The sequence below is a fragment of the Aethalodelphis obliquidens genome, unplaced genomic scaffold (assembly GCF_003676395.1).
Source record: "Aethalodelphis obliquidens isolate GAN/ISIS:26980383/991018 unplaced genomic scaffold, ASM367639v1 scaffold3, whole genome shotgun sequence".
Taxonomy (NCBI): Eukaryota; Metazoa; Chordata; class Mammalia; order Artiodactyla; family Delphinidae; genus Aethalodelphis; species Aethalodelphis obliquidens.
The window spans coordinates 55,433,076-55,460,230 of NW_020837947.1; the positions used below are offsets into that span (position 1 = coordinate 55,433,076).

Here is a 27,155-nt window from a genome sequence, read left to right on the forward strand (position 1 = left end):
GAACCCAGCCTCAAACCACATGCTGGCAAGCCAAGAACTATGAGGGCATTGAGTGGCACCTGGGAGAAGCTGGGGTTAACGCACCATGAGGTTGCCTCCAAGGAAGATGAATATTTTTGCAAGAGGACCCTAACTTTGATTAGAAAACGACTGAGGAAATTGTAAACATGTCTATTATAACATATACTATTGCACCTAAAAGTCAATCCTCAAATGCTTAAGGGAACAAATAGGTAACCATAAATGGGTGAAGAAACAAGCTAGACAAAAGTATCTGAAAAATTATAACATCCAATGTGAAAAGATAATTTTCAGTTCCAGTTTTATTAAAAATCTGTGAGAATTTCAACACAGGGTTACCAGACATTTTAACTTTAATTATATCCCAGGAGATATTTTGTCTAAAATTTTCTACATTAAAATTTTCACAAATAAATTACTTTTAAAAAACATCATGCAGGATAAGGCAAACACCTCTTAAAACTGAATTTAGCTCTTTGATTTTCACTATGCAATCTCTGGTTTTAGTTTCATTTGTATTCTTGCTCACAGTGAGACTTTCTTTGGTTGTTTAAACACATGCTCCATACTAACAGTAAGGAACGATTGTGTTTTAAAAATGGTCTTTTTTTCAAGTTGCAGAAAGATCCCATTTACCAGATAAAAATGGTTCTCGCTTACATGAAAGAGACAGAGAGAGAGGGAGAGAGAGAAAGGGAGAGAGGAAGGAAGGAAGGAAGAAAGAAAGAAGAAAGAGAGAGAGAGGGAGGGAGGGAGGGAGAAAACAAGGAAGAAAGAAAGACATATGATTACTACATAGTGAAGTCCCTTGATGTATCAGATGCATAAGACGTGGGGCTCAGAAGAACACTTGAAGGAGGCATAAAGGCAGTTTTGAGTGATATACAGCAGCAGTATATGTGTGGGCATAAATAAAACCTACAAATGCACCTATTCAGAATTTCCTCGATAAAAAAATTCATCTCCAAATGTCCCTAAATGTTAAATTTTACATAGATCAAAGAATTTTACATAGATCAAAGAATTTTACATAAAATTATAATTTCATTAACATTCCTCCCAACAAATTGACTAAAAGCTCCTTAGGAAAATAAACTGTGATTTGTTATAAACAATTAATACAAATCTCACCAAGTAGTTCAGAGCCAACTTGCTGGGCTTATCAAATTGAATTGACTCCTCTCTTCCTTACTTTCTGCCCTCCTTCCTCTTCCCTACCTTCCTTGTTACCTTTCCTTCCTTCTTTTTCGTACATTCTTTTTGTTTCCTTTCCTCCCTTTCCTTTCCTTCCCCTCCCCCTCTCTTTTCTTTTCCCTCCCTCCTCTCCCACATCCCCTCCCTCCTCCCCTTCCTTTCTGTCATTTGATGTTTCTTACTTATAGAATGGAATACACACATTGTTATACATACTTGGTTCTAATGTCTAAATCTACTACACATAGTTTATTCATTTGCTCATTTGATTGTCCTTTTCATGCTCTTTACAAACACACCAATGTAAGTATGTACCAAACATTTTCCTTATCCTATTCAGTACATCTAGATAATATAGAAATGATAAAGGAAATGGAGTTAGCATTACGTTTAATTCTTGAGGAGGCTTAGTGATTGATAAATAGCTTTTCTTTAAAGGTTGCACAACAAGTCTAATACTTACCATGCTTTAGTGAAATAAATCACATTATCCATACACACACTGGAGATATCCCATCCATACTGCCAGAAGTTTCCTTACTTTCAAATCAAGCTTCTGCATGCTTTAATCAATTACAAAGGTCCGAAAAAAAATCACTCTTGCTTTCTATAAATATCTCTTTCTAAATCTCATTAGACCAATATTTCCTAAACTGGATTTTCCCCACACACTTCTCTTTTTGGGAAATGTACTTCTGTGTTTCACTTTTAAAGAATTCATTGGTCAGATAAGCTTGAAGAATACTCCATAACAAATATATCTTTTGTAAATTCACATTATACGTTAACAAAATAAAAGGTTTCCATCTCTCCATCAAAGGAAAAAGTTAAAAAATATATTTTAAATGATTATATTTATTTTTAGTGGAAGAACTTTTTCATTCATATCTATTAATGTCCCTGTCAATTATTTTATTTTAACCTCAATTTGAAAAGCACTGCCTTAGATAACAATAATTACTACTCTTACTGCATCAGCTCTCTCTGTCAAAAATAAGTTGTTTCTTGTTAGATCTCCTGCTTGTCCCTGCTTAGCTTTGAAGTTACACATTATCACAGCACTGCTGATCAAGTAGCAGATTTTTTGCACGTCCTTTTTCATCTATTAGCTCCATATGCATCATGAGCATCAGCTCGTAAGAATTCGCGTCACAGTACTTACTTTAAGACATGTCTTCATGCCCAGCTTTTAAGTCTCTTTACAAAATACTTCTGAGGGACAAAAGTTACAAGAGTTATTATTTAAATATATTTGTATATCAAAACTGATGAAACCAATTTTGAGGGAAAATACACAGCTTTTGTTTTTCCTAATAGCACCCAAATCCTTTAAATATTTCGTTAAAATTCTAAGGGGCTGGCTAAGTATTTCCGTTACTTATAATGACAAATCCCCACTGCCCACTTCCTAAAGAACTTTAATTTCCTTTGTTTTATATTTCATAGTTATTTCAGCTCATCATGATGATATTATGTGCTGTGTATGACAGAGAATTAGGTAACATCCTGGTGTTTGTTTTCTTTGGGTCTGGGAAGATATTTTTACGAGGTAGACTACTCATAATTTTAAGTTTCCTCTAGCTTGTCATTTCTCCAAGTATACTTTCTTGCACTTTCTGAAGAATACTAACTTACACGTCTTGTGGGTATGTGACTATACTATAATCACTAAGTGTATATTATATCAATGATTTGCCTCAAAAAGCTTCAAAAATTCCTTAATTATTCCTCTTCTTTGAAAGTGTTTAATCTGATAAATGTTTCTAAGACACATACTCAAATACTTGAAGCCCTTTAAATAATGACTTAAAAATCAGACTACCTATCAGTTATAGGTAATCAACCATCCATTATTCATCTTATTTCATCCAGCATCTAGCACAGCGCCTATCACACAATAAGCATTAAACAAATGCTTTTTGAATGAAACACTGAATCCATTATGATATATCCATTATGATATAGTCAAAATATGTTAAGGCAGAACTTCTGATATTTGACACCTTCTCAGGTTCTTATTAAATTCAGTAGAACAAATAGAGTTCATAAACAGACTTGTTTCACACTTTTAGTGTTAACCATCTAGAATAAGTTTGGGTGACAAATAAGTTTATAAATTTTTATGCCGTCATTGCACTTATATCAACTGTCAGTGGCCTTGGCCAGTGCCTTAATAAGTAAAAGACCTGCGAGCACAAAAGATCTGAGGCTATCTGCTGGAGCCATCAACCTTCTTTCTTAAATTACAGTGCTGCTGGCAATGTTATATTTTATGAAATGGTTCCCTGCTTCCTATGCTGAGATGAGTGCTGGGTGCCCTAAATGCACAACATATTTTGGGTACTTATAGAGCTTTATCTCTTTTTACCATCATTTCCATGATAAAATCTTCCAATAAAATTGGAACCAGACCACATTTTCTTAGAGCCTTTTTCTCAGTGAAAGATGGGTTTTATTATCTCTTAGGACACTGTCTCTCCCATATTTGTTTTTAAGAAGTGCTAAGTCAAATTTTATATTTACGTTTCAGATTCCATTTTAAATTGCTATTTTCCAGTTTCATGCCATATTCAGTCAACAATGCTGTTATACAATACCAAGCATCATTGTTATTCTCCTCTATAGAACTTATCTCAGTTTGTAACTAAAAAATAATTTCTGTGACTATTTGTTTAATGCTCATTTACCCTAACAGGCTGTAAATTTCATAAGGACAGTGTTGTATTTCCTTTCTTAGTATAACACCTGGCACACAGTGAAGACAATATTTCTGGAATGAATACATGCATAAATAAAATATTAATTACTTAACAGTTGGTCATACATGCCTGCAATTTTACCCTCAGTCATTTCTTATGAACCCAAACTATATATCTTTATCTAATCTATATCTAATAACTATAATACATTTATTTCAAATGAAGCATTTAATATATGTAGCAACTAAACACTCCATGGGGTCCATTTCAGATTTCCTATTACATAAAAGCTAAACTGGTGTGAAGTTACTGTCATCACTCTTTGTATTTTCTTTTGAAGGTATTCTATCGAAAAATCTCAATATGATAGGAGTATAAGGAATCCATGAGTGATAATCATAAAAATTAAAGGAGATTAATCTCATCCTGAAAACAAATTATCAACCCATAACATTTAATCACAGAATGGTAAATGAGAGCTAAATTGATCAGTCTTCCATGATACCTAGTAATCTTTCCACATTGGAAATTTATGAACATCATTTTCCTGCTTAAATTTTTTTTAATGGTGCTCTAAAGCTATAGAATACAACCTCAATTCCTAAAGATGTCGTACAATCCCTTTCTCCAACCTAACACAAGCTTCTCGGACTTTATCCTCTTCTCCTCACACCTAACATGCCAGCAATACAAACTACAAAGTTGTATTTCCCATTGCCTGGAGAATCCTGTTTCCATACTTCCTCCAATGATCTTTGCACACTTTTCCTTGGCTGCCACAGAGATACACAGGATCCCTCTTCTTTGGTGCCATAGCACATTGCAGGTAGTCTAGTACATTTGGTGCATCATATTCCAATGTCTTGCTATATATCTTTTCCTACTAGATTGATATGAGTGTCCCAAAGGCAAGGACCATGCATGCATCTTTTTTTTTACTATTAATTATTAGATATACATACACAGGTGCTAGATTCTAGGCATACAGTGATGAACAATGTAATAGGAGCCCTGCCCTCCTAGAGTTTTCACTGCAACACAAAACACATATGTGAATAACCTTTACAAGTTTGAGGATCATTATAATAAAGAACACCATATTGTAGAACCACGTGACAGATGGAACTATCTTAGTCTGCTGATCAGGTACACAAAAAAGCCTTCATAACTTTGAAAAGAAGAGTAGGGACAATAACTCTTCTTTCTCTTTGGCTGCCTTTCACCTGCTTTTCCTCTATTTTTCTTTCTATTTGCATTATTGGTTTAGAAAAGTATATATGAGAAAGGAAAATGATAGTAAGAGCATCCCACCCACTTTGTTCATTTCTTCTAGATAATAGAGGATAGAACTAACTTCAGGATGTCACGGCGGAATGGAACCAAATATAAATGACACTGTTAATGTAGAAATAAGAGAAGAGAGATAAAAAGCTGTGAAGTAGAGACTACATGGATTTATGGAGCAAATGTATATAGACATCAAGTGCATGTACCACCCAGGACATTTAATATACAGTAATTTTTAAAGAAATTTTAAGTACTTATATTCAAAATCTATAACTGGCTTAAATTGGATAGAGGTTGAGGTTTTTTTCTTTGTTGTAGACGTTAAAATTCAAAGTGGTATGACCTCTATAGAAAAGTAACTTGAATGCATTCTACTTAAAGGAATAGTTGTAGAATCCTCAGGAGGAAATTTAAGTATCTAAGATCACAAAAGGAGATGGTTATATGAGGTATACAAAATGTATCAATAAAAAATTCATATTATAGATTATGTATTTTAGCCATTTGCCTTTTATTCATATTCTGAATATTCTTTGACTTATGTGAAAAAGGATAAGAAGGGCAAATGTTATCAGCACATAATGAAACAGTAAACTATTTTCACTGGTTCTGACGTATTTCATACATACTAGTTAAAAGCGGCTGGTGAAGTAGATTTGTAGTCACATTTCTTCTCTGGGTATTAAATCATGTAATGCTGACACAAAATATGAAAACAGAAATAGTTTCATTCTAGAAACGCTGCTTTTCTTACAATTTTTCATCTGCATAATAATCATTTGAAGAGCAGTAAGAGTGGAAATGTCAGGAATACTTTCTTTACTATCGTGTTTTTTCCCAAGTCCAATATTAAACTTTAATGAATGAATTATAAAAGTTGGACCATTTTAAATAAAATCCTCAATCTACTTAATCTTCAAGAATCCCAAAATTGGGAGAGAGAATAACTTTTTCAGGAGAGTAAAGTACCCATCCTTTAAGGTAGAGCTCAAGTCCCTTTTTCAATTTGGCCTAACTGAACTTTGGTTCTCAGTGAATTCTACCACTCTGAGTCCCTACATTAAATAACAGACTAGTGGTTTGTGTTCAATATTCTATTTTCTCTATTTGATGTTAAAGTTGTTTTTCCAAGTCTATCTCCTTAAGAAAGGGGATGATGATCATTTAATGATCATTATTTTACAGATCCAAGCAGGTTGAAGAGTGATAAAATTTCTTATAGATTGACAAAATTAAAAGGAAACATACATGTCTTCAGAGATAATCTCTGAATATGTCTTGGACTCTGTTTACTAAACATTCAGGAAATGTTCAGAGAAGGAAAAACTTTATTTATATAATGCCCAACAACAGAAATTGTCTCATCTTTATAATAGATGTCAATAACTTTCTAAGTAACCAAATCATGGTTATTTAAATACAATATACTTGATTGGCTGATGATAAAATCCTGGTTGGGTTCCATAGGAAATGATTTCTAATTAGTTAGGAATGGATCATATTAACAATACAGCTTACCTACAATACATTCAATATTACTAAAAATATAAAGAATAGAGAGAAAAAGGGTAAAATGCAAATGACTTAAAAACCACAAATACATCATTTTACTTATTATAAAATATTTCTTCAGAACAGTCCTTCAGAATTATTTGTGGTGCATATGTTCTGATCCAAATACTATAAATTTGATGTTTAATCCTTATTGCAATCTAATTATGTAGACATGATTCTACCCATTTACCAATAAGAATGCTGAGTCTCTGGGAGGCATAGTAACTTCACTTAGGACACCTAGGACACTCAGGTGGAACTAAGATTTGCACATAAGTCATCTGTCTACAAAGGCCACATATTCTATACAGCATGATAAGAATATGCCTTCACATGAGGGCCAGCAAATGCAAAGCATTCATCTTCAGAATTTAGTGCTTATACATTTCACCACTATGTTTTGACTATTTTTTCCCCAATACGAGTGATTCATTGATCTTACTTAGTCTTGCTAACCAAAGAATGACAGTCTGGCACAGTCATTCTGGCTAACTAATCTATAATGGGATTTGAACCCATGGCCTTGGAGTAATCACCACAAGACACAAACAAAATGAATTAATGTTCTAATGTTTGCATATAAAGTCTATCGGAACTCTGTTTTCATGAGAATTATCCATTTATTCATTGTTTAGGTCCCATTTCATCAGCATTTACAATATTCATGAAGGTTGCTCGCACTGGTGCTCGCAATTCATCAAATTCCCTGTGGACGCTTCCTAGATTCTAGCCTGCAGAGTCTGTTGATGATGTCTGTGGAGCAGGCATAGCTTACTGAGACTCATCTGTTTTCAGTGACATGAAATCTAAGACTTTAACAAATATGCCAGGAAAATACAGCTTCTACAGGGGTAATTTGGTGCTTTTTTTTGTTTGTTTAATTCAGGCTCTGAAAATTATTAGATCTCGATTTAGACTTGCAAAATTACTTCACCAGCATTAAAATTATGCTGCCTATGCAATGAAAAAAATAGAATGCATTTTAATGGAAGGTTTGACCTGCAGAAAGATGAATAATTTGCATCAATTTTTGTGCATTATGTTCAACTAATCAAGACAAATGTATTCATTCATTTCTGTAAAGCTGAAGAACTGAAGGCCAGCAATATTATGCATCTATAATGATGAATATTACAGTACTTATTATATGATGAATTGGGAATTCTAGAAATGGATGGTGAGCAAAACAGGGAAAAAACATGCTTTTCATACTGATTTCTATTTTTATAAACACCAACATCTGCCTTAAATAAACAACCTCTCCCTCAGTACCAATTCTACATCTCTCACTTTATCAAATAACAAGAAATGAAGAAGCAGTGAGATCTCATGCATTTAACATTAGAAAATAGAAGTGAAGAATGAAATTTCACATTGTTCATATGTCAGTGTGGTATCCTTCTACCATAAAGAGTCCATGATACAACCTATTGTAACATTTTTTACTTTAGGCTGATTATGTGTAAGGGCATTATAATGAGATAAAACTTACTTAAGAATTACTAATAGGGCTACAGCTATTTTGTATTCATTAATATAAAATATTTTGTAAATTAGTTTATAAAGGTAACATTAAAATCCAGTTATGAAGCAAGAATGCATCTTATTTATAATTACATAAGTAAATATAATACAAGAAAAATGTATATAACAATTTTGTGTCTGATAAAATTGTCATTAAATTTAACCTTAGTATTATAAAGGATTTATAAATATACTCTTTACATTCATCTTTACTTCACCTCTACACTGCCTATTACATTCTTCATGTATTACACGTATTTAGTAGTTCTCTGACTATGATATAAGTAATTTAATTTGGATTTTGTTCACAGATATAATTATTCATGGACTGTTTGAAACCTACTACTGATTTAATCCCAGAAGTAAGATGAGGATACATAAGATTATAGAAAATTTTAGCATCTTGGACGATAGGCACAGACGTGAGCAGAATTTCCTCCGTCCCCTTTTCAGCTGACTCGTGCTCCCCATATGTTATTAAAGTTGGGAGGCACCAATAAATGAATGAAGTGTGCCACTAGCTCACTGTTAAAAACAGAAATAGTTTTAATGGGACCCTTCAGACACTTTACAATATTTCTACCAAATTGAACACAGCAAAACAAAATAACAGCAACTGGCCCTAATGGATTTTTTTCTAGATTGCTGTTTTCCTACCAGCTCATGGACTGCTGAGTCTGCCTAGCCCTCAAAGCGCCCTGTGCACTCAACGTTCCAAAGACAGAAGCCAAGAAGGCTTTTAGTATGGATGGTCAGAAGGGAGGCAAGGCAGCTGAAAATGCCATTAAGTAGAAACGCTCCCTGTTCGGCTAAAATAGATTATCACCTATGGTGAATTAAAAGGTAAGACTGCAAATGCTCACACATTTTAAACATTCCTTAATGAAAACTGCTGTGATTTGCTTTTTTTGCTTTACCCCATCCAGTTGTTGTTTTTTAAAAATTCTAATGAATGAAAAGGAAGTTCAGTTAATGTATTATGAGTAAGAACACCTACAATTTCAAAAATCTACCATACAGTAAATATCACATTAAAATAACATTGCTTGCTGCAGTCAGGAAAACTACGAAAGGGATTTAATGTCACCGCAAGCTTAATTAAACCAGTCTATGCTTATTTAGCATTTACCTTCACATCATTGTTGATTGCTCCACTAAGGTATTTTTGTGTAAACAGAGCTTCCCTAATTAAATAGCTTATATCTGAGTCATTCAGTGATTTCACAACAGTTTGGGCAGTAATCATCACACTCAGAGTGATGAATGGTGATGGCAGGCCCCTAGATGAATCACACAGGAGGAGGCCTAGCAGGTTAAAAGGACGCATGGACTTCTGGGGGAAAAAAGAAAAATATGTATAATTTTTGAAATATTTCTGAATATTCACTCCAAAAGAGACATAGTATTTCTGTTTACCCTCCTGCACTTAACCACATACACCTCTATGACAATATCTAAAAGTCTGAGCAACAATAAAAGCAAAGCAAAGGGAGTTCCTCTCCTTGATCACATTTGCAGTATTAATAAAGACAGAATTTTCATATCAGTTTATGGCTTCTGCAGGTATAAACTCAAAATCCTGGGGAATTTCTGGAACTGATCTAAATTTCCAGAACCCGAGCCTATATTGCTCTGCTTTGAATAGATTCATCTCCTTAACTCTTGCTGGGAAAGAGACTCAAATAACCTTTACTTTTTCACACCTAAATGCATTATTTTTTATTTTTTGGCTTATAATTAAACAAAATTTTAAAACTAAGTAAAAATGACATATTACAAAAAATTGTCAATATGCTTGAAAAAGATGATATAAAAGGCAAATGCTAATTAACTAGTTGAGAAATGCAGGTTATGATGTTGGTTGAAAATTTATGGTAAGTCAGAATCTCATTCAAGTTCTAGAGTTGCATGTCATTGCATTTATTAATGACTAAGTAATAATTGATGAAAGCCATATTGTTGGCAGAGCTATGACATAGTAAATCATAAATTACTGCCTGAAGTTTTTTTCTCAGACATATTTGAGGGGGTAAAGTGTGAAATGCCTCTTTCTAGATTATACTTCTTTGATGAAGTTATATGAGTTAAGACTTATAATGTATTGGATATTCAAAATCATTTTAATTTTATACTATGTTATGAGTGAATAAAATATAATTCACTAAAGTTAAGAACAATATTATCAAGTCAAACAGAAGAAAACTATCTGAACAAGAGAAACAAAAATTATATTGCAATACCTACAGGTGAGTGGTTTGAATATTAATCCCTTCAAATTTAAATTATTATGTTCAAATTTATCTCATTCAGAATTTGGCTAGAAACAAAATGTATGTTAAATGTGTTAAGCAACTTTTAGTAATGAGACATTTTAATAAATTTAAATTCAATATTATTTGGCAATGAAAATAAAGAAGAATATGGTAAAATATTCTTCCTAGTCTATAATTTTGCTATGCCAAAGTATTATTAGATGCTTTGAATTTTTATTAATATGTACTGATAATTTTACATTAAAAGTCCAAGAAAGTCCTATAAAAGAAATTTATTATGTGCTATTACCTAATTTTTAAAAATTAATTTTAATGAAAACACGAATTTATTACACTATTATACCAAACTAACTACACACTACGAAGAAATGATTCCACTTAGATATATAATTCAACTTGATTTCTTAAGTTTCTCATGCAAGTGACCTTGCCTGTATCAATGACTATTTTCTGCAATAACTACGCTTTCTTCAGAAGGCAAAAGTGGATCTGATCAGCTGAGTTGAACAGATAAAAGGAAAAAAAAATCTACACCCTAAGCCTTATAGTTTAATTTGTTTCCTTCTCTCATATATAAGATAAGCTTAAAATGAGAAGAAATAGAAATTCCAAATGCTGTGCCCAGTATTTTCCTTCATTTAAAAAGTTATATAGTTTATACATTTATTAATATTTTGAATTGTTTTATATTTTCCCTGTAAGTCAATATCTTTCAGTAAACAGTGTCAGGGGTAGGGAGAAAACAAAAATTGCTATTTGTATGTTTCCAGGAAACTGTAACAGCTTCCCTAGAACTGATTTAACTGTTATCTTTCTTTTTTTAAATAGCTTTCACATCTGAAATATCTCAGGGAGTTTTGAGAATTATATAATATACTATTTTGATTTATTCGTAACAAGCATTTCCTCAAAGCAAAACAATATGATAAGAGACATTCCTGGTACGTTGGTACATTGTATTTACAACACAAAAAAGCAAACAAACCAAAAAACCCCATCAAGTTAAGGTTTTATATTAAGTATAAGTCAAATTTCTTTATTCTAGAAATTTTGAAATTATGAGTGCTATTATGTAACTAATATTAATGAAGAATATCTGTGCTATACTCTAAAGTCCTCAAACATCCTCCCCAAATCTTATTCAATTCTCACTACCCTCAGTCACTCAGGTTTGTTTAATGAGGTCATCGCATTGAGTAATATAAGATGCCATGCTGATCTTTAGCTCCAAAAGTTGTTTTCTGTATTTATAAATCTTGCTGCACCATCATATTTTCATATGTAGAGTTCATTTGTTGAACAAATAATTGAGGGTCCACAGAGTGCAGGCACTATTGTTGTGTGGGCTTACAACAAACAGACAAAAATCTCTGCCCTCTTCCACGCAATGTAAACTAAAAGAGGAGGGGGTAAGGATACATAGGAATCTCACTCCTTCCAGAAACAACACTGAAAAATGCATTTATTTTCTTCAGCTCTTTCCAAATGAAACTGTGAGGCAATGGGAACCTATCAAATCACTGCTTCCATTCCTCTCATAAGTGTTTAAGAAGGTGTTTGATTTTTAAAATTTGTTTGAAAACATCAGCTAATCATATTTCTCCACGTAGTTTCTAGCCCACTTTAAATCAAACTCTGGGACTCTGTCAAGTACATTATCTGAAACATTATTATGTTTAGCATTAAATAGACCTTAGGTGTTCCTAGTTTCACCCTGTAATTTTACTAATTAAAAAAAAAGAAAGAAATTTAGAAGCTATAAATTTCATGTCACTTGTCTAAGATCACATTGACAAGGCTAAATCTAGAATATCAGTGTGCAAAATACTACATGATGATACTTTAGAGCATATTATCAGCCTCTTTTCTAAAACATAAATTTGTTCATATAACTTTTCATAAATGAGTACAAGTACGCTTGAAAAGTTATCAAAGTTACTCATCACAAATTCTGAATAAATGGTACATCAACTCATGAAGTTGTTGAGTTCTTTAGGTAATTCTTAGGCAAAGAGCCATATGGGATCTAACTATGGAGCATGCCAGGATTTGAACACTCCATCAACACAAAACTGTGGCAATAAACTCAAGCCTTACTGTGAATATAAGTATAATTTAAAGCATTTTGAAAAGAAGTGCTTCTTAAGCTATAATTATGAGAACTCAAGCATTTTTATATATTAGAATTAATTAGAAAACTTCTGAATTAATACATACATTGGCATAATAATGGCAAAGCTTTGGATGGCCTTTCCCTGTGCAAACAATAAAGGGGGTTCATTTTGTGTAGAGAATTTTAAAACAATAATAGCAACAACTGTCACCCGGCGCTGGCAAGTCAAAACATGTCAAAAGTAAAATATTCCTCTCTTGAAAATATCTTTTGTTCATCCAGGTTCTAAACAATTACTATTGAGTTTTAACAGCCCAACTCTTATTGAGTTTTGAATTAGCATCTATTTATTTCTTATTCTTTAATAAACATTGTACTCCACTTGGAAACTAATTTGGAGAATTCTCATTATACAGCTCACTCCCCCAAGATATGTGAGCTCAGCTACACTTGCATGTTTTTGGAGCAAGAACTTAAGGTTCTTGTTTTTTTGTTTTGTTTTGCTTTGCTTTCACAATGACTGTGCAATCATTATTTTGAGTCTACTATATAATTGCAGGAATATGTAATGTTACAGGAGCGAATGTCTCAAAATTCTCTCAAAGCCAGTTCAAACTATTTTGAGCTATAATGAATTTGAGTAAACTTTACCTAATATGAAAGAATTTAATGTTGAAGTTTTTGAAGTCATTATGGTGGAAAATTTTTGGACTTCCTAGACATTTGAAAGTTGTTAGAAATGATCCCAAAGAAACAAAGACATGGACACTATTGCAATTTCTGGAATTTATCATGAAATGGGATTTTTATGAATCTGTGCCCAACTTTCTAACTATGGTATACATGTTAGAAAGAAACTTTTCAAAATTAAAAGTAATAAAATTATGAATGATACCTGGACAAATATGACTATACCATTTATTAAACACAAATACATGAAGATCCGTTTTGACAAAGTCATTAAAAATTTGCAGAAGTTAAGGCTCAGAAAAATTATAGTGTCATTATTCATTACTGTATAGCCAGTGAGTAGCTGTAAGTGCTTTCCCCTTTCTTTAAAAAAAAAAAAGATGTAATAAAAACATGTTAATCTGTTATTTTGTTTTCTTTGCATATTGTATCAGTTTCCTATTTCCGCTATAACAAATTACCACAAATTGAGGGGCTTAAAATAACACAAATTCATTATCCCATAGTTCTATAGGTCAGAAGTCCTAAAAGTGAGGTATCTGCAGGGCTGCATTCCTTCCGTGGCCTCCAGGAAAGAATTGGTTTCCTTGCCTCCTAAACTAACTTCTAAAGGTCCTCTGTATTGCTAGGCTGTGGTCCTTTCCTCCATCTTCAGTTCACCAAGTAACATTTTCAAATCAATCTCTCTCTCTCTCTCTTCCTCCCCTTCCCTGCCATGGGGTCCCCCGGCCCCAAGATTTATATATTGAAACCTAATCCCCAGTATAGTGGTATTTGGAGGTGGGGTCAGTGGGGTGTGATTGGGTCATGAGGGTGGAGCCCTCATGAATGAGATTAGTGCTCTTGTTTAAGGGACTCAAGATAGATTCCTTGTTCCTTCCTGGTCTATTAACTAAGAAGCAGCTTCTCATCAGACACCAAATCTGTTGGTACCTTGATCTTGGACTTCCAGCTTCCAAAACTGTGAGAAATCAATTTCTGTCATTTTTACAGCACCCAATCTCTGGTGTTTTGTTACGGCAGCCCAGGTGGACTAGCACATTCTTTCTCTCACTACTTCTGTTGTGATACCTTCTTAATTGTGACACTTGTGCTTCCTTCTTTTAAGGACCTTTTCAATTACACTGGACCCACCTGGTTAATCCAGGATAATCTTCCCATTTTAAGATCATTAACTTAATCACATCTGCAAAGTCCCTTTTGTCATAAAAGGTAATAAATTCTTATGTTCTCAGGATTAGGCCATGGACATTTTGTGGGAGCCATTTTTATGCCCATGACATGTACATATATACTGTAATATGTATTTATACATTCATTAATCATATGAATGTATATACATGTTCATATACATTATACATAAATATGAAGCTCAATAAATGAAAATTTTCATTGTCTTTTGTGGCAATTATTATTATTTCATTCCATGATTATTATTGAAAAGAATTTTGTCATATAGAAGAAAGAGAATGTTAAAACTAATCAATCCTAGTGTAAAATATTCTAGATATGTTCCTGGTAAATAGTCTGCTATTCCTCTTAAATAAACATATACCTCTTGTAAATAAAATAATTATTCACAGTAACCATTTGTGGCTCATTCTTTTAGTTAACTAAGTCAAATACAATATTTGTAAGCCACCAATCTGAAAAAATAATGTTGCAAAACTTTATTCATAAAAACTTTTTTTAAGTGTAAGATTGAGAAGGTCCTTTGTGGGGGGGGGGTTGTTGTGGATGTTTTCAACACTGATACAGTAAAAATGTCTACTGACCATTTTCCTTTTGTTACTTATTCCTTTAGAAGCAGATGTCCAAATATCTTCCTGACTTTATACAGTCTCAGAACATAGCAAGATACATTTGTTTGAAGCAAGATTCCTAATGGCATATGGAGGCATTGTTTTATCTTCCATTTTCACAGCAACTAAGATTAATGAACAAAGAACAAGTGGCTGACATGAAGCCTACCCATGGGGGTGCCGACGCCATAACCTTTGGAGTCTATGAGGCCGCCAATCTGTGTCAGGTTACAGTTCCTCTGAGTGACAAACTCAATGGTTGTTGACTCCATTAGGAAAGCATAATCAGAGGTGAGGACTCTCTGGATTCCTTCTTCATTACTTTTGACGAGCACGGACTGCCTCCTGCTACTCATAAAGGCCCACATTTTGTCATATGTGGAGATTTTTGATTTCTGGGGAAAAATAAAATACATAAGAAAGACATTTCTTAGTTTCCACATGATCCTACAATATTTAGATGAAATTGACCATATTTAGTTTGCTCATCCTACCTTATAACTGTATTAGTAATAACAGTGATACTAAGCCACAAAACAATCAAAATCTGTATAAAAACATTTCTCATAGCAATTCCTCATCGTATTTCCAGGTATAGAGCAGATTTCTTTAACAAATGTATAAAAAATGTCCTGATGTTCAAAAGTTCACAACTAGTAAATCATAGGAGGCAATAAACAAGAGAAAATAAGATTAATAAGGACGGTTTTTTGTGTTTGTATCTCACATGAATATCTCATGTGTACAATTTTATCCTTCAACATTACTATAACATCAAATTTGGAAGATGCAGACACTGGACACTAAGAGGTTTTTTTTTTCCCCCCGAATTCAGTTGACTATAAGACAGATGTTACATTATCCCCCAAGGATAACATACAGATATAGGTTGAAGAGATGAGAGGAACTTGTTACAAATAAGGATATTACAAATAAGAATGACTACATTTCTGCTAAGACACAATCGGGACACCACAGAACTTCTTTTAACCTGCCTCAGGACAACAGGAAATCAATCATTCAGGTCTTACTAACTAACGATTCCTGGACCAAGAAAATAGAAGAGTTTTTACATCCAACCGGAAATTCTCAGTAGGGCTTCAGTACGACCAATTGCTAAAGGAAAGAAATGGGTTTTGTTCAGAAGGCACTGGTAAAACATAAACAGGAAAAAGGTTAGCATCTGCTTATGGAAAGCTCGTCTGTGAAACCTTTATCTTAGTTTAATTCTTATACAATCACAAAAAATAATACTGCAACAATAAACACAAGGATATTCACCATACTGGTTGCTCTGTCATGAAAATTCAAAACTATTTTCAAATAAATAGATATGCAATCTTTTGCAGCTTAAGCGTGCATTTAGTCCTACATGTGCCAGGACATAAATGCGATATTACTCCTTCCACTAAAAGGTAGGTACACAGTAATATTTAGAAAAATTCTGGAATTATTTCAATGATAAAATGGGAAGAAAAACCTTAATTTTGGGGGGAAAAATACCTAAAGGTACAATAAGTGCTTTATAAAAACAACTATCTTTAGAGCTAAGAAAGGGTAGACGTGTAAACCTTTGCTCTCCAATGAACACTAAAACATGCTAAAAGGCCAGTGGCTTAAAATGGGAACGAAGGCGGCTAGAACCCCCAGAATAAGATTGATATGATTACAAATTTGGGCAGCTATGGAGGCATGTCAGTTGTTTTCAAGTAAAATAATCAAATGTTAGGAGTAGAAAAGGGAAATGAAAGGAATAATTAAGACTATGATGAAATTCTTATTGGAATAATTTAGACCAATAGTGAGATTTTGCAAAGATGTATCTGGCTATCCAAATTAGTAACATAATGAGGATAGCTAGAACAAGTTCATTTCCTTTCAAAGGTAAAGAATTTTTCTCCTAATGTTTTGGATTAAGTGAGGCCAAAATACAAAATAGAATCAAAATCAGAGCTCACCTGCAGATTAAAGAGATTTTATGTAAAAAAAAAAAAAACTTGGATACAGTTTTTGATTTAGTGAATCTGTGACTGATAATAAACACAATCCAAAAATGTAATACTAAAAATTTATGTAATCAAAATTACATGCTCATTTCTTGACAATTTAAAATGTAACATCTTTAATGGAGACTGATAGTGTAATATCATAACATGGGTGTACTCATTGAGGCCAAAAATCAAGCAGAGATAAAAAGTGTACAAAAAGTTATTCTTACTTGTATTGTTCATAAATCTCCTAAATTCTCTGCCTTATTTTAGTTATAGGAACATTAGCAATAAATACATTTTATTGCTTTAGTTACATGATTTTCAATTCATGATAACATGTTCCATCACTGAAGAGTTAATTTAAATAAAAACTTGAGGACTAGTAATTTTGTCCAAAACAAAGGGAGAATATAATGTTTACAATGGCACTAATCATTTAAATAGTATAATTACGTCTTTCTCTTTTTTAACATTAAAAGAAAATTTTAGTTTAAACATTATGCAACACAATTTAAAAGAAGAGAATTACATTTTTAACAGTACATGAATGTATCCATTATTAATATTTTGCTGTGGTTAATGAAGTAAACACATCAATCTTTTTAACAGAACCCACACCCAACAAACTAAGATATATTTCTAATATATTCTTTACAAATGTATAGTTTAATTTTACATTAATGTGAAATTTAGTTATTTTACATTTGAAATGTCTAATCTACAATACTAACCTTCAGCTGACAAAATAAGGATTTTAAAAAATATATTTTTATATAAAATTCTTGGAACACTTTACTGCACTGATTTTTTATCTCTATGAGCATTTCCTAGAAGGTACTATTTATATTCATTTTGAAACTAATCATTTCCTATCTTTTAAAAAAAAATTTTATTGGAGTATGGTAGATTTATAATGTTGTGTTAGTTTCAGGTGTACAGCAAAGTGAATCAGTTACACATATACATATATCCACTACTTTTTAGATTCTTTTCCCATATAGGCCATTACAGAGTACTGAGTAGAGCTCCCTGTGCTATTCAGTAGGTCCTTATTAATCATTTCCTACCTTCCATTATTACTTAAGTATCTCTTATTTTCTGGAATCTATTGTCTATGATTTTTGTACAGGTTCACTCATCTTTCCTGTCTGCAGAAAATATAAGTATTTCTATTGTTCCTATATGGCATAATAGGTTTTGATAGAAAAGTTACCCAAATCGTTTTGTTTCTCATAATAAAAATAAAAAGCCAAATAATAAATATTTCAATTTAGAAATATTGACTACTTGCTGCTCACACACATTCTATATGGCTTGCTTGCTTGTTTTGCTGCCATTCTTTAACCACAATTTCCAACTGAGCACAGTTATCTCTCAATTATGGCTGTGAAACACAATGCTGTGTAGAAAAGATATGGGAAGTAAGATTAAAAGCCATTACTACCTTTGTAGACTGCATGTGTGTATGTGTGCGGTATGTAATGCCATTCAACTCTTAACTTCTACAGAAAGTTGAAATAGAAAATTAATCTTTAGCATTGCCTGCCAATTTTATTACTTTTATCATTTTCAGTAGTGAAGATGGTATAGTGCATCACTGGTTTAAAAACACAAGATCTGAACAACATGAATTTTACTGAAACCCTTAAATTTAAAGCAGCTAAGATGGCTTATAAAATATTTGAAGAAAGTATCTGAACAAACTCTTAGGCTGAATATGAAGATTACGAGGCTTTTTCCCTATAAATCTGGCCACTCATAAATACTTGATTACCTATACTTAACTAATATATAGATAAATTCTGAATAATGTAGGCCTGAGCCAGAAGTAATGATCACTAATTCTATATCTCTTATTAATAGAAGATATGTCCTTATGCAAGCCAGTTAATCTTTTAATTCCAGTTTACATAATAGTCAAATATCTTTGCTAAACTTACAGGGTTTTTGTGAGGATCATATAAGACAGTACGCATAAACACACTATGCAGTAGTAAGAAATTTTTGTAACTCCAATTATTTTTTAAAAAGAGAGCATACTACTCCCAAGTGCTTGTGTTTTATTTTTCTTAAGAAACACTGAGTATTCTGGCAAAGATGGAAGGTTGAATATCATCTTTGAACACATGTCCTCTCCTATGGCATGAAACCACAAGGCAAAAGAGAAATGGATAGGGTGCAACAAAAACAAAATTTTGGAAGCTGGAAAGCAGATAGATGAATTGTAACTGAGCTAACCAACGTTTAGGACCCCCTTCTCCCCTGTAAAAGTTTCTGAGATTGGCATTTCTACATCCTTCTCAAAGCCGGAATGATCAAACGTCTAACAAAAGTAGAATTTATTGAAAAAATGTCTTAAAAACAACTATCTCTGAGCAGCTTGGTGACTGCTCGATCCCACCCAAGCAAAGGACTAGAGGTTTTATTCTCTGGGAAGAAAACAAGAGTGCACTGGAGGAAGTGGAGCTACCGGGGCCCATACTGAAACCAGAAGGAAGAGGTTGGAGTCTACAGCCCATGTTGAGACCAGTCAGCATTCTGTCCGTTTTGGTTCTTTGAATTCCTCCAAGAAGATATTTTTAAGCAAAACTGGACTGCTCTAAAGAGATAATAATAATATTAATAACAACAATAATAGTAATAATAGCAGTTAGCACATATAATAGCATGTGCCAAACATTATTCTAAATTATTTATACGTATTAAAATTTTTTAAGTTTTACAAGATTTCTAGTAGGTGGTAGTATTTTTGTCCCCATTCTAAAATTAGAAAACCAAAACACAGAGTGCTTTATAATATGCCTAAATTCATGTGGCCTCTTCCTAGCAAAACCAGGAATCAAACATGGGCAGATTAGCTACCAAGTTCATAGTCTTAATTATTGCACTATATCAACTGCATCTAAAGGCACATATCATGGATTTCCAACAAAACAACCCACTATATCACCCTAAAGTGAAGCTCATAGTTTTTCACACTTAACTAAGCACCCAGAGCTTGCAGTGAGTCTCTAACCTAAATTATAAAGACCAAAACAAATAAAATGGCATAACTGTCTTCAGAGAGGTAATAGATGCTGCACAAATGCAAAGAAAAAAATGTAAATGGACTCTGTTGAAAGAAAATGCATTCAGAGAACAAATACATATTAAAAATCTGATATCAAAAATGGAAACCTCAAGTGAAATGTAGAATAAAAGAGAATTTAAAACACTGCAATTGGCTTGACCTCTAATTTCAGAACATTTATATTAAATACATGTGGAATTATACTGATATGATACTCTAAGATCTAATGTGTAAGGAGGAAATAAGAAGCCTCAGCTAGTTTTAGTTCTAATAAAATAGAAAATTGTTGAACATTTTCAAGGTAAAATAGACTGTAGGATCTCTAAGGTTAAAATCAATAGATAGAAGCTGTATAAGTTAAAGATTAGGAATAAGAACTCATTTAAGGTCAATAAGCAGGTATTTAAAATTAATAATCAAATATTTGTATGCTGAGTGTGAAAGTTTATGTAAACTTATTTAGAAATAAGGATATACCAAGTTGCAATGTGAACTAAAGATCGTAGGTGGAAGGTGCAGCATGTTGAAAGAATGACCTGTATACTATGTTCTGCTGACTCTCCTGTTAGACTAAGGTTAGTTTCATTCAGTGAAGTAGCTACTGATCATTGCCAAGGGACGTGATAAAACCGTGGATGGAGACTAAGCTGTTGAGCTAAATGTGCACACTCTTTTAAAGTCCTCTAGCCACAGGGATACAGAGAAGTGAGGACCTACATAGAACACCAGAACAGACTCAGGAATTGGGACACAGCTTGGCCCTGTGCATCACTGTTGCCAAATTCATTAGGAAAGACATTCCAGAAGAAGGTTTTATTTAAGAGGAATATGAAAAATGAAAGTCAGGTAATAAACTAAGCATCAGAAAATATAATTTTCTGTAAGGGAAGAATTGAGATAATGGCAAATTAGGGCATAGAAGAGAAACTATTCAGATAGAGTATAGCCAAGTTAAAAACAAAAAAATTAATTAAAAAAAAGAATATCCTGTTTCACTCCTTTACTTCACAAATGGGAAAACTAAGGCTACTTGATAAGAAAAAAATATTAGCAGTGAAGGTAGATTTGTAAAGAGTAAAATGCTGATAGGATTTATGACATCATGGTTTTAAGAATTTTAATTCCATAACAAGACAATAACTTCTTTGGCAAAAATGAAAAACAGTCCTAAGTATTATCATTAGTTAGGCTGTACATAGTAATATAAAGTCACACAAATAAATCAAGTCTCAGAGATATTGCTTGAAGTGAATATTAAAATCAAAGCACTGTAAAGGAAAAGCATATTTTAAATGTTTGAAATAAAATCGTCTTATTTTCTCACACAACCCACCCCGCTGCTCTAAATACTGGAATAAATTTCTTTCTTTTGTGTGTGTGTGTGTGTCTCATATTAAAGACACTTTTCCTTCTGTGTTACATGAGACAGATTTAGGATGTCAATGTTTAGCAGTGTTTATTTTATCAAAATCCTGAGGCTTGTAAGTTGATTTGGTTTTTGCTACATCAGCACAAAACCAATAAAACTAGTTCATAAGGCACTGTCTTTTTATAATAGCAGTTTTCATGGGCTATGAAACATCAACAGAAGGATAAAAGAAAAAATTCTTGTCAAGAATAAACTTACAAAGAATAAGAAATACAACACTTTTTAAAAATTCACAGATGCCAAAAGATTGTGTGCTTTACAAAGAGCATTCAGTATACTTAAAATATTTAAAACATATAGCTAATGATTCCAAATTTAAGGATACATAGCTTTCATTTCTGAGAGAATTCAAAATAAAGTTTGCAAACTGAAATTACCTGGCTCTTTGAAGATCTCCAGTATCTAATGGGTTTTAGGCAACATCTTCCTGAGCATTTTCGAGAGAGATTTTTAGACACAGTAAGATATTGATAGAAGGATAGTGCTTTGAAATTTTGTTTCTATCCCATCTAAAATGCTATGAAAGCCAATAAAGTAAGGGCTACTCTTGTACCATTGGAGTAGATCTTTTATTGTAAGCAACAAAGTTTACAAATTCAAAGCCATTTAAAAAAAAATCTTTGATTTAAATTCTTTAGGACACAAATGAATTCTTCTCCCCCATTCACTTTGATTGCTGTCAAATACAAATTAAAATTTAGAAACCATCTTGTGTTCATTGGACCTATTTTTATAAACCTGTCAGATACCCTAAAAATGATAAGAAAATATTTGCTAGACCTCTAGAAGTTAATTTAAAATTAACTTTTTAAGTGTGTTCTAGAGGAAAGCTTATTTTCTTGAATAAGAGGGAAAAATCTTTAATATTAATCTTGTTTGAACTATCATAACCACAAAGCATCAACAGTAGAAAGAAAACCCAGTACTATTTTGTAATATGTTTTTTATACATAATATTTGAAGCGTTGACTACAACTCAGATTTTTAAAAAAGTTTATCAAGTAGTACAACACCTAAAACATATTGAAGTAACTTCCTTCCGTTGCGGAGCACAGGCCCTGGACGCGCAGGCTCAGCGGCCATGGCTCACGGGCCCAGCCGCTCCGCGGCATGTGGGATCTTCCCGGACCGGGGCACGAACCCGCGTCCCCTGCATCGGCAGGCAGACTCAACCACTGCGCCACCAGGGAAGCCCCCAAAGTAACTTTTAAAAAGACTTTATTTATGTTAAGAACCCATTTATTTTTATTTAAAAAATAAACATTCATGAAAAAATATTTTCTCACCTAAACCATAATGTGTGGCAGAATTAGTTGAACTCTGGTGTATGGATGAAAGTGGTGAAATTACTAAAAGAAGAGGCAGTAATTTATGATGATTTTCCATAATTACCAAAGTAAATTTGGTGTCATTGGTACTTACTCAAATCATTCCTTTTCAATAAAGTCCACGTTACCAATTTGGTTTCTAATATTAACTTAAATATTTGGTTATACGTGCTATAATAACATTTATTATTCTGTTATGAAAAAGTCGCATGTAGTCATTCCTAATATGTGGTTTGAAAAAGCCCATACCAAGGGAGACCTTGGTAAAGGAGAATTTGGCTGAGATTTGCATTTTAATTTTTTATTACAGTAAATAAATTACCAACAATAGTGGAACATATGTGCTAGGTAAGAACAGCTGAGCCCTATCTGGACTCATCTGACCTTGGTCACTAGGAAATTAGAGTTAATTCAGGAAAACAGGACTGAAGCCATATGTGGTTCATATCAAAGATGGATCTGAGGCTAGTGCAGTGATCTGAAAGCATTGGTTGTTAGCAAACCTGTCAGTCCTTGGAATAATTCTGGCAGTTTATCTTGAAGCATCTGCAATCTCTTAAAACAGGATATTTGAAGAGAAAGACAATGAAAGAGAATTGCTCTTCTCATCATTACGGAGAGTTAATAGAGGAATAAGAGAGAGAATTATGACTGAGCATAATAGGATGGGCAGCAAGTTTAAAGTGATTTGGTGCAGTTAAATGCAGTTATCCTTTTGAGGCAGTTGAGCCAGGATTTGATAGTTCATTCTGCACTATTCAGAATCCCTACTGATGATTCTTCTGGTCATTGCATTTTATTCTTTAAATGAGATATCTTGAAATTTCCTGGTCAAATATTTTCTTTTCTTATAAATAATAGTAATCAGCAATATAGTTTACTATCATTTGGTCAAATTTAAATAAAATTAGGAAACTTGACTTCACTGGGTCAATGGAGGACCTTGAACCACAATTTCTTGGCCATATCTAACAAAATGCTTCCCTAAAAATTTCAAAGAAATGTTATGAGGAATAAATGAGAAAATTCATATAAAGTCACTTCGACAAGCTATAAAGCTCTCTAAAGATATCAGGATTTTATTCTTATTGCAAATTTTATGTGATCAACCAGTGGAGGAACATAGTAACTCTCTACTAGGACTGCAGCATATAACTACTATATTCTTATATCTCTGGCTTTACCTTTAGAATAATTTATAATTTATAGGAACATGGAAACATTCACTTGCTTACCCATTCACTCACTTGTTCTTTCATATTTATTGAGCAACAGCTTGGTGTAAAGGACCATGCCAGGCACTATGCATGTAGAGGTTAGACCAAAACAAAGCATGGCCCCTGTCTTAGCAAAGCTTAATGTCCCATAAATACAGGAAAAGTAAACTAAGAATTATGAAATGGTGTGATAAATGCCTTGACAAGGGACAGATGAGGTGTAACCTACATTGATGAGGGGATGTATGACAGGAAGTCAGAGGAAATAATTTCTTTTCCTTTAGGATTCAAATCAATTACAGTTTTGCTGGGTCTCTCACTCCTTTCTAATTGAAACTCTGAACTATAAATAGGTGTGGGGAAAAAATCCTCAACATTTGAAACTCTTAAAGGAATCATTGTTCTCACTTTCAGCCAGTACCCTTTCCAGGATTTCTAAACTCTTCAGGGAGATGATGCAAACCTCATCAAAATATTTTAAGAATGTTGTTTCGATACATAATGTTTGTACTGCTGTAACCTTATATACGTCAAAATATACACAAAATGGACACTTTGTTTCTAAATAGTAAATAAATGACCTTAGTAGGCCGTAGGGAGGAGAGAGAAACAGTTTTAATCACTTCTCCATCCACTGGCTAAACATGCATACTTAATCATGATAACCATGAATTTAATATGTATAAGGTAATTGCATCAATGATTATATAAATCACTAACCTGAGGTACATTTTTTTCTGGTCACACCATGCGGCTTATGGGATCTTAGTTCCCCCACCAGGGATGGAACCCATGCCTCCCTGCAGTGAAAGCACTGAGTCCTAACCACTGGACTACCAGGGAAGTCCCTGAGGCACGTCTTAAGTAGAAGAGCCACATCTGACCTAGGTGCTTGAACTTGCCATTTTCTCTAGCTCGACTGTACTTCCTTTGCATATCTGTATGCCTCACACCTTTACCTCCTTCTGATCTTTGGTCAAACATTGCCTTTCCAAAGGGACTTCCACTATTTACTCTATTTATAATTCCAATTCCAATGTAACACAGATGTGCCTGCTGCTTTATTGTTATCCATAGCACTTAATAACTATGTAGTATATTACATATTTCCTATTTTTATTTATATATCTGTTCAGTTCCTACCTCCCTTTGCTGTGAGATAAACTGCATGAAGATGGAGAGTTTTGCCTTGTTTTGTTCATCATTATAGCACCTCTACTTAGAATAGTGCCTGGTGTACAGTACGTACCAGTAGCTATTTATTGAATAAATCAGCTTAAAAAATAAGTAAATGTATAAATGTGTACAATGGAATTATTTATCTTGTGGTAGAATTTAGAAGACAGGAATATTAGTCTCAGCTCTGGTGTTACGCAGCTAAGTGATATTTCATGAGTAATTTCATATCTCTAGAACTCAGTTTGCTCATCTGCAGAATAAATGGGTTAAACCATATAAATTCTATATCATTCACCAGAGATAGTCTATATAATTTTACATATTTAGAAGAATAGGCACATTTACTTTTTTCATATTCTGTTTATGACTTAATTTAATAAGGAAAAGAATACCATTGGCCTAGTTTTAAAGCAAAGCATAAAGAAATCCACATCACTGAACTGCATAAATAATTTTCAATCCTATTTCAATGTTAAAGTGTAGCTTTAATGTGTAAACGAAATATACTAGAATGTATTTCACATTCTACATATCTCAGGGATGGGAAGTAAATTAGCGTCCTCTTTGTTCTTTTCCCAGCTTTAGACCATCACTGTCCCACCCCTTTTGGAAAACAAAGGTATAAACCTTTGTTCTGTTAAGACTCATGCCATACAAACTTACTACCTGATTCCTCTTACTACAGTCTTCATTTTCTGGTTATGGCATCATTCTTAAAAAAACTGTAGTGCCCAAATGTTGGTTTCTATCAGTGATGAACTAGTAAATGTTTAACAATTTGGCTCTCTGGACTTCCCTGGTGGTGCAGTGGTTAAGAATCCGCCTGCCAATGCAGGGGATACGGGTTAGATCCCTGGTCTGGGAAGATCCTACGTGCCGCGGAGCCCTAGAGCCCGCGAACCACAACTACTGAAGAGCCTGTGCTCTGCAACAAGAGAAGCCACTGCAATGAGAAGCCCACGCACCGCAACAAGGAGTAGCCCCCATTCGCGTCAACTAGAGAAAGCCCGCACGCAGCAACGAAGACCCAACACAGCCAGAAATAAAAATAAATAAATTTATATATTAAAAAAACAGTTCCGTTTGGCTCTCTGGAAAAGTGGAAAGGCCAGATTTGTAGCGTTTCCTGGTTTTTATGGTTTAAATATTCCCACTCTCACCATTTGAAACTATGGACTTGATACCAACAAAACTATGAAATTCTTAAAACTATAACTCCTGCAAGTCAATATAAGCCAGCTCCAGTATACCCCTTCTTCTCCTTCCCCCAAAGTCCTGAGTGATTTCTCAGTTATTTGACCATCATTTCCAATCACTTTCTTACTAGCACCTCATTCACCCCAAACCATGGTTGTATATATCAACACCAGAAATATCTTTGCTTCAGAATCAATTATTCAAATATCCTACTCTGTGATTATAACCTCTTTCTTTCCCAGTTTTCTTATTTCGTTTCTTTACTGGTTGTAGTTTCCAATCTCACTGGTGTCTCATGCCTGGTAATGACCTACCTTCCAATTCATTTGCTTCCTCTACTTCTTTATATTCCACTTTGTTCAGGTGAGCTTCCACGATCCATAATTTAAAAATTATTGTTGCTAATATCCTAAACTCATTAACCTCTCTCTCTTTTCTTTGGACCACCTAACCTAACAAAAACCTGAGTAAACCCAACTCTTCACTTCCTCTAAGTTTGTATCAAGGCAGCAGAATTGCTGGAGAATCTCATACTATCATTATGAAGAGCAAAGCAAAGTAGATGCTCATTGCTGCCCAGAAAGTAT

At 33.4% G+C, this 27,155-nt stretch overlaps 1 protein-coding gene across 1 annotated transcript in view; it reads right to left on the reverse strand.

Moving 5' to 3' along the window:
• Window positions 1–27,155, reverse strand: part of GRIK2 (glutamate ionotropic receptor kainate type subunit 2) — a 653,415-nt gene that overhangs the window by 19,157 nt on the left and 607,103 nt on the right. Inside the window, exon 15 of the mRNA XM_027089701.1 lies at window positions 15,327–15,552. Within this exon, the coding sequence (XP_026945502.1) occupies window positions 15,327–15,552 (226 nt within the window). The remainder of the gene's footprint in view (window positions 1–15,326; window positions 15,553–27,155) is intronic.